Here is a 9,291-nt window from a genome sequence, read left to right as displayed (position 1 = left end):
GGCTTTGAAGCAAAAAACATGTCGATGTTTTCTTTAACACCTTCCACATTTGCATATGTTTTCCATTAAGATGGTGTTGCAGCGAGAAGAACACCTTTCTGATTGACGAGTGAAGGACGTTTTTGATGAAGGGCTTGATTTGAACATTCCAGTTGCTGACTATAGATCTCTGCATTGACAGTTCACTGTGGATTGAGGAGTTCAAAATGAATTACTCCTTTGATGTCCCACCAAATGCAAAGCATCACTTTCTGCAGATGGAGTCTAGGTTTTGGGGTCAGAAGTGGTTTTTGTCGAGGACTGAGCCATTGTTTTGGGTGTTTAATATTCGCTTAGCGAATCCATTTTTCATCACCCGTGACAATTCTGTCCAAAATGGTTCACACGCATTACGAGCCATAAGAGACAAAGCAACGTTCACATGTTGGAAATGATGATCATTGGAGAGTTTGTGAGGCATCCAAACACCTTCTTCATGGAGTTTTCCCATATTCCTTAGGTGTTTATGTACTGTTTCATAAGATACACACAATTTCAAGACCATTTGATGTGTGTGTTGCCTTGGGTTAGACTCAACAAGTGTCTTTAGAGCAATAATATTAATTCCAACATGTTGGCCCCTTCCATCACAGTTTTTTCATTACCTGAATGAAATTTGCTGAACCATCATTGACACTTATGAACATTCAAAACATTTCCATAAACTTCTTTGATATCCTTTATAGCTACAGAGGCATTGTTTCCCTTCTTGTATTCAAACAGCATTACCTGCCGAATGTGTGTCTCGTCATGTGCCATCACTATAAGTATTTAGAGAATACTAAACTTTACACATTATATAGGCTACACTAATGTGACGTTTAGGTGATTCGTTTAACTATTATATGTGATGTACATTTCTTTGGAAGTGGTTAACGAAAGTGTTCCAAAATGCGACATTAATTTCTTAACGACCTAATACTTTTTTAACATGAATCACATGTGAATAATAACTTGATTAATAAATATAAAAATATATTTAAGCAAACAATGAAACTGAACTGAAACAAAAATGTATAAACACCTTATACTTGAAATTGTCCTTCATGTAACAACTATTTTAATAAAATTATCTATTATTTAACTATTGATTTTAAATTAACTTATAGAAAAAGATAACTTACCAATTTTATTGCAACATGCTCATTGTTGTACAGATTTTTTCCTGAAAAATAAAATATCAATTTATGTATACATATAAACAAGTTTGTTAATCTGCTACTACTAAAGTTATCATGTTCAAAGCTTTAATTTGGTTTTTATATACATAGCTTTAAAATTCTAAACCCACAAAATACATAAAAACTGAAAATTGTTTTTTACTACATTATGGGTTTTTAATATATAGCTTACAGGGACCATTTGGTCCTTCAAGTTTTCCTTTACACCAATCCTTGAGAAAGGTAGAAATTTAAACTGACCTTTAATTTTTCAGGAAACCCTCAATTCCCCTCTTAAACTCCTGTAAAGTGCTAGCTTCCACAACTGCCAACAGCAACTCATTCCATATGTTAATCATCCAATTAGCAAAAATAAAAGTTGTAACTGGAGTCTAGCTCAATCTTAAACTTGTGGCCTTCCATTCTACAATTTTCAGAATACAGTACAAAGAAACTGGAAGCTTATATCCTATTGATTCCCTGGATAATCTTTTAAGCTTTAATAACATCAACCTTTACCCTTATATCTCAAGAGATCTTACCTATCCCTGTAAGATAGCCCTACCATCCCTGGAATCATATTAATAATAATCTGAACCATTTGCAACAATTCATTTCTTAAATAAGATCAAAACTTTATGCAATATTCTAAGGAAGGCTTAACTAGTGATTTGTTTAGCAATATAATCACCTCTTTTAACTTCTACTCAATATGTTGATAAATACACCCTACAATTATATTAATTTTACTATTTGCTTCAGGGCTTGAAATATAAAACTAACAAATTGTTGGTTAATATTTCAGTTTTGCTAGTAAAACTTGAAAGGTAGTAGAAAAACAATTACTAGTAGAAATTTCAGAAGAGAAACTCAAAAATTTATTCTCATTTTCAAGTATCAATAAACAAATAATACATGCATTTCAGTCATTTATGTTGCAAGATACAAAATACAGAAGATTATTATAACTGTGATTGATAAGATCATTTTACATGCTAGTTTAATGATCTCCATTTGAGATGCATGGCATACCCAGACTAGGTAAGACTCAGGAAATGGGGATAGAGAGGCTAAAGCTCATATAATTGGGTGGCATTGTAATCGGGATGTGAACCAGCTGGTTCAACTCGTACAATATGGCCTCTATATTGAGATTTTGGCCAGTACCAAGAGTGTGTTTAGAAATTCTGTGCCCAAGTGGTTATTTTTTCCCACACTGCAGGGGGGGGGGGCAGTTTTATCCTTAATACAAATAAAGATTTATCTGTACAAAGCCTATCATTTGTTTTAACATTACACTTGGCTATCTTGTCCCATTATTTGTAAGATTTTAATGTTAGTTCACCATTCTGTGCATGCATTTGTGGATTGCTTTGCAAAGTCACCTAACAACAAGCAGGTTTTATCTGTTCCATTTCAGCAGGTGCCAATGGTTGTTTTTATTAACAGTGTAGTTGACCACGTAATCGGTAGTTTCCGATACATAATGCAAGACACTTCTTGTAAATAAGAATCCCAATTCTGACCAATCACAAAATTAGAATGAAGAGTGCAGCTTCAGTATTACATCATCTTTTGTTCAGCTGGAAATAAAGGTAGAAAAGGCAACTGTTGTGAACATTTGTTATCCAATCATCCTTCAATATGTGTTGGATGTCCCATCATGCATATAAATTATATAAAACCAAAGTGACAGTTGGAATGTTTTTTCACTGAAATGTGAAGAAAACAAACTAGCATAGCTGTATAAATAAGTGTTCCTGGACAAAATTTCTCTGTAAACATATTGACCCTCTTGTAAACTGTACCTTTTAAAAAATTCAATAGAAATGTTTTAATACTTTTTATATATGTAACAAAGGTTATGTTTTCTTTCTCAGCTTCAACTTTTAATAATAAAATAGTTTTAGTATAGGGTGCTTGTGGCTTAGATACAACAATTTCTGCCCAAAACAAGCATCTTTTAACTATTTCACAGGAGAAACAAAATAAGTTTGACATTTAATTTGAAAAAAAAAAAAGAAAAAATGACAGATGATATAAACATACAAATAGGACATATATATCTATTAACATTTAATACATGAAATAATTAATTATGATACATTTACAGATAATTTTAGAATAACGCTGTTGCTGGTAGCACTTCCAAGTCTCCTAGTGGCAAAATAACAAACTAATAATCATTTGCTAGTGCCTTCAAAAGGTTGAGGCCTTAAGTAACAGAGCACTGCTTCAATGGCTTGAATGACGTATCCACCATTATACTAATATCCTCTTCTTCAGTCATACTGATAAGTGAGTTCCCAACTATATTAAATGTCTTCTGAATTATAATAATCCAAATGCATTACCTTATATTTATTATAATTAAAGGTTATTTGCCAAATACTTCTCCAACTTACCAATTGATACAAATCATCCTGTAATAATTCAACATCCTCAATACAGCTAGAAATACCCAATACTTTTAACATCATCAGCAAGCTTTACTAATTTATTAATTGTGCTTCTATCAATATCATTCATTTAAATAACAGCAAAGGCCAAATCACTGACCCCTGAGGCATAAAACTAGTAACAAAGGTACAGCTTATAAACTGTAAAGAGGATTGATACGAGTAATATGGACTTTTTACTAGAAAACACAAATATAATAATGTTTTGATCTTTTTTTAGGTCATCAGCAGAAAAGGAATAAGATTTGAAAAAAACAAGCCATTCAAATTTAAAACACATTTTTTGACTTGTGAACACCACTGATAGTTTGGTATGATATTATTGACTCAAAATAGAGACAGTAACTATGAAATTAAGCTACGAGTAAGTTACTGATGTGATAAGATAGTAGTATCCATATCAGTTGTCTCTACAACTTATTAGCTTCAATAGGGTTCCTAAACATCATGTTCAACTGTTCAGTTTGGTTAGCCTCTATTAATAATAACTGTTGAAATTAGAGGAAGGATTTATTAAATTTGGAAATGTACTCTAGTTGAAATCATAAAAATTACAATTATCTAATGTGCTAAAATAATGTGTAACCTTTAAAAAGTGTTCCGTAAGATTGTGGTATTATTTCAAACTTAAAAATCTCTCAATTCAGGCTGAAATCAGGAGCTCATGGAAAAAAACTATCAGTACTTTCAAAATACTGAACAAATGTCAATTAAATTTATACATTTTTGCTTTATAATTATTATGATAGTTCACAACTAATTAACATTTGATGTCAAGATGTGACATACTCTTCTAACCTTTACTAGTTTTGTAAATGTATTTGATACAATGTATAAAAATTATAAAAGTGTATAAATAATTAAATTACTAACCTAATCTTAGTTCTCCAAAATTACCACATCCTATTTTTCTCCCAACTTTAAAATTGGGTCCAACCATCAACACTCCTGAACTTCCAGAAGTGGGTGGTCTTGACTGACTATGTACTGCCCTTGTTCCACTACTTGATTTAGCAATCTGCCTTAATTCTTGTCGTTTCTGCATAGTGTTTTCTTTAACCATTTATAAGTTACCTAAAAGGTAAAAAAAAAAATAAAGAGTTGAATAAGAATATATTTTGTTACTACCTGTAACACAAGAACCTTAATAACACCTTTTAAACAAATATGCATACACATTTAAATACCCTTGATATAAATCTAGATACAAGTTTATTACTCATTGTAGTAAAACCTGTAGACTACACAATTTTCCAACATTCAAAATATAACATGGAATACTTTATTTCCAAAATTAGAAAGTTCACTGACTGTTGCCAAATTAAATTTGTTTCAATGTTGACATAAGATATATGTATAACTGGCCCCTAACATAACCAAAAGAAAATAAATCAAATCTATGGTAAGAAGCCTAAACACATAATTTACTGCTAAGTAATATTGTGCCTGACAAAAAATATGCAAACATGTTCTTATAAATATCCCTTAAAATCAGGACATATGTAGTGTGATATTAAAAGTATAATAATGGGAAGTCATGATTAACTCTGGAAAATAAAGTGAAATCACATTTAAATTTTTCAGATGTCTTGCTCATTTAAACAGTAACACTTTGCCATTAACACAGAGACTGTGAAGTTAAAAATACACTACAATTCAATTTGTCTAACAATTTGATCTTACTTTTAACATTTCAACATATACCTGACAGTTACAGCTGTATTTCTTTCTTGTCTACAAAATCATTATTATTATAATAGTATAAAATTTATAATAAAGTCTGATACGATGAAAGAAATGTTGTTTCAGATATTAGTACTACAAATAAAACTACCCTCACCAGTAGAGGACACGCACGAATCTCCGATCAGCATCTTTGAAAAGTATCAATTATTTAGTTTTAACTTGTAGGCTATTTGATCTAGAGATAAACAAAAATATCAGGATGATAAACATCCCTAACTCTGGATCTAACTGACTAAAAGTAACATCCAATATGCTCAGGTCTCTCTTCTACTAATACCGAGTTACTCTTTGTGCAGAGTGCAAGATGTTTATGCATCCGAAACAAAATGCAAGTGTACTGTTATTAGTGGTGAATTAATAATACTTACAAATTAGTCCTAAAGTACACATAATATTCATATAATAGAGATATCTCAATATAATTCTGCAACTTTTGCAAAATACCACTATCAGTTTTTTGTTATGTTGTCTAATAATACACTAATAGTAATAAGTCGTATACAAGTATGAAATGATTTTTGGGACATTCAATAGGTATAAGTTACAGTTGTATAGTGCAAAAATAAGGAGATTTTGTATTTGAATCTGGTATAAACACATAGATGAATAGTAGATGTAAAACCCAAAGATACAAATGGTAGAAATGCATGGCAGATTTTTCTTATTAAAATAATCCTACCTAACGTATATGGTATGCATTTTAAATTACGTTTTCTGGAGGAAAACTTCGTATACAAATCATAAAAAAAATGGTTTAAGAAATATTCAAGCACGCCTACAAATTGCTTACACTGTAACACTTACAGCTTACTTTGTTACAAATTACAATAATACAACTTGCAAGTATGAACTTGAAAGTTGAAGGAAAACTAATTCACGGTAATTAGTTTTATATTACAACTTACATTAAATTGTTATAAAGGAAAGGTAAGTAAGATATTTTGGATATGATTAAGGCTGTAGGGCTAACACAAAATTAGTACTAATTACTATTATGAGTTACTATTTATTAATGGCATTATACATGTACTACCTGTACTAACGTTATGCCTAAGATAAGCATGACATAACCACAAATGACGACAAAAGCAACCTACTCTACACCGAAACCAAGCAGTACTGCTACACTCAAAAGCCAGTAACTGTGGTCCCAGAACTGTTCTTAACTTATTATGTAATATATATATTTATTAATTAATACAAACTAGTGAAGAAATATATACAATTTTAAAAATAGGTCCACTAGGCTAAACTAAGTTAACATTAGTTTTCCAACTAACTTCTAATTTTAAATTGGCTACACCTTCTTATACAAATACGATAATTAACTCAATAAGAAAATGTTAACGCCATGGTTATACACTCATTTTAAAGATATTGTTGTAAACCATGTTTTGCTTTTCTTATTGTTTTAATTTAGAGGTTTGTAAAGTTTATGGCTAAAGGAAGTTTTACGTCACATAATAAACGTGTAGCTTAACGACTAAACTCTAGTCGTTAAGCTAAAGTTTAGAATAATCTTTCAAATTTAGCAAATGATTTGAACGACATAAAATACGAATTAAGCAATACTAGAAGAGATTGTTGAGTGCTTAGTGAGAATGTTTCAGAGTTGACTAATTGTAAAGTTAGCGAGTTTGTTATTCGGGTTACCTATTACTTCGGCCCGGCATGGCCAGGTGGTTAGGGCGCTCGACTCGCAATCTGCGGGTCGCGGGTTCGAATCCCCATCACACCAAACATGCTCGCCCCTTTTAGCCGTGGGGGCGTTATAATGTGACGATCAATCCCACTATTCGTTGGTGAAAGAGTAGCCCAAGAGTTGGCGGTGGGTGGTGATGATTAGCTGCCTTCCCTCTAGTCTTACACTGCTAAATTAGGGACGGCTCGCGCAGATAGCCCTCGTGTAGCTTTGCGCGAAATCCATAACAAACAAACAAACTATTTCTTCGATTTCTTGAATTTTGAATTCCTGTTTCGACGAAGAAATTGAAATACGAGAAGTAACGTACATCCAGAAAATTAGCAAGTAAGTGACTGTTTAGCGTTATTTATGAAGTTAGGCAAAGGGCGGATTAGCCTGTCGATATATCGGGAAATTCTGCGGTGAGCCAGCGGGGCATCGTAAAAATTGTGCATTTTTAACAGTATTGTGGTAACTTATATTTTCAATGTTGTAATTTAGTTGTTTGTTCGGAAGAAGATGCTAATCATGATGATGATGCTAAATCTAAAAAGTTCATGAAGATAAATGGGCGAGCCTTTCCAAATGTTCTACAAGTTTAGCTGATGTATCTTCTTTCCTCCATACACTGTTCTAGGACTTTGCTCTGAATACTTCCTCCTGGTATGTCACTCCGAACCTATTGGATAAGGTAGCTACCAATGCTTGATAATTATTACTGCCCTCAGCTGGAAGGTTACTTAATGCCACAAAAGATGGTCTTTTTAAATGGGTAGAAAGATTAATAGCTTGTTGTTTGCTATTCTACCTGTTCACTTTGGATATTATTTCACACTGATCTTGATATGCCTCCTTGGTACTTTTACATCACAGTCCACTGATTTCTCAATTAAGTGATGATGTTAAATTGACCAGCTAAATTCTGGAACTGGATTTGGTAGTGACATATGTGAAGTAGTTCAAGAAGGTACTGCACTGGCCTGTAGTAACATATGCCATAGCAGTAGTGGTAATAGTGTAGACCAAATATGTTTTCCTGTTCCATATTATGTATTAAATGGGGTTTTAAGTGAGGAAATTCATGGAATTTGTAGAAACAAGAGTATATTATAAATACCAATAATCAATGTGTGAAGATTTATTGAGAATGAAAATTAAGTGCAGTATTTAGTGAGTGATTCAATTGAGAAGTGAGAATTATCACGTCTATTCTGCTTTCAGTTACTTGGTGAGTTATGTGTTTATTTACATATCAAAAACTGCAATGATAAAATTGAAGAAGTACAAAAAAAACATTAATGATATCGAAAAAAATTATTGAGGTAGAACATCACTGTGATATAAAAGAACATCGGTGACAGAATGAAGCATCTGGAAAACGAATTGCAAAGTGTCAGGATTTAAAATAATATAACTTTCCTTTTTGCCAATTTTCAAATAGAAAGGCTTTTAGTTATATTTCTCAATAATATAAATTTATACTATGTTGTTGTTGAGCTTAGGATTCTTCTGCAGTAGGTGTCTGTGACCTTTAGCGATAAATTCAACAATGAATAAAGAGCACCACTTCACTTGTTTTCAAAATGATATATATATTCAGAACAAGTTAACGTATGTACTATAAATTCTTTAACACTATAGATATTATGGACATATCATAAATAGTATATAGATTATTCTCTCCTTCTTGTCAAATATCCACTTAGGCCTATTCAGTTACTTTCGAATTTCAGTTGACAAGCTGAACTATCTTCTGTATTTCTATCCACTAGTATTCTCTGTAATTCACTTACAATTGTGGCGCGAGTGACCGTAATCGTTTGGTCTTCTTTCTTTTGAAAATCCTCTGTACCTTTTGTCAAATTGCACTCAGGCCGATTCAATTACTTTATAACCACACTTTGACTGAATAAAATTATTTTTCTTTTCTTCTTTTCTACTGTTAGCTTCACTCTAACATATTAAATGTGTGGCCTATCACTTCTACAGTGGTTAACTCTTCATACCAACTTTATACTCTTTTGCTATTATCTGTCTGCTACTGTCTGCTGTTCCAGCTGGTCTCACGTTATTTATATCTTTATTACCTAATCGTCTGTTCGACTTCTATATTCTCGACGTTAATATATTACACGTGACGTTCGATATTCTCAACATCAATGAATTATTAACAAAACTTCCTACAATCATCTGCTTTTAACTC

The 9,291-nt window shown here is 32.0% G+C and overlaps 1 protein-coding gene across 3 annotated transcripts in view; it reads right to left on the bottom strand.

The window, feature by feature from the left end:
- LOC106478026 (casein kinase I-like) overlaps positions 1–6,528 on the bottom strand; it is a 22,774-nt gene extending 16,246 nt beyond the window's left edge. The window contains exons 1-4 of one of the 3 annotated variants that reach the window (XM_022381543.1): positions 6,438–6,473; positions 5,499–5,532; positions 4,532–4,732; positions 1,164–1,204 (exon numbers count right to left, since the gene is read on the bottom strand). In XM_022381543.1, coding sequence (XP_022237251.1) covers positions 1,164–1,204; positions 4,532–4,721 — 231 coding nt within the window. In that variant the 5' untranslated portion in view covers positions 4,722–4,732; positions 5,499–5,532; positions 6,438–6,473. Of the gene's footprint in view, positions 1–1,163; positions 1,205–4,531; positions 4,733–5,498; positions 5,533–6,309 lie in introns of all 3 variants that reach the window. The other 2 variants (XM_022381542.1, XM_013938533.2) reach the window with 2 other exon arrangements.
- Between the last annotated feature and the right edge of the window lie 2,763 nt (positions 6,529–9,291).

Source organism: Limulus polyphemus, unplaced genomic scaffold (assembly GCF_000517525.1).
Source record: "Limulus polyphemus unplaced genomic scaffold, Limulus_polyphemus-2.1.2 Scaffold173, whole genome shotgun sequence".
Lineage (NCBI taxonomy): Eukaryota > Metazoa > Arthropoda > Merostomata > Xiphosura > Limulidae > Limulus > Limulus polyphemus.
Note: the sequence above shows the minus strand (reverse complement) of the source record. Positions and strands in the feature narration are given on the sequence as shown.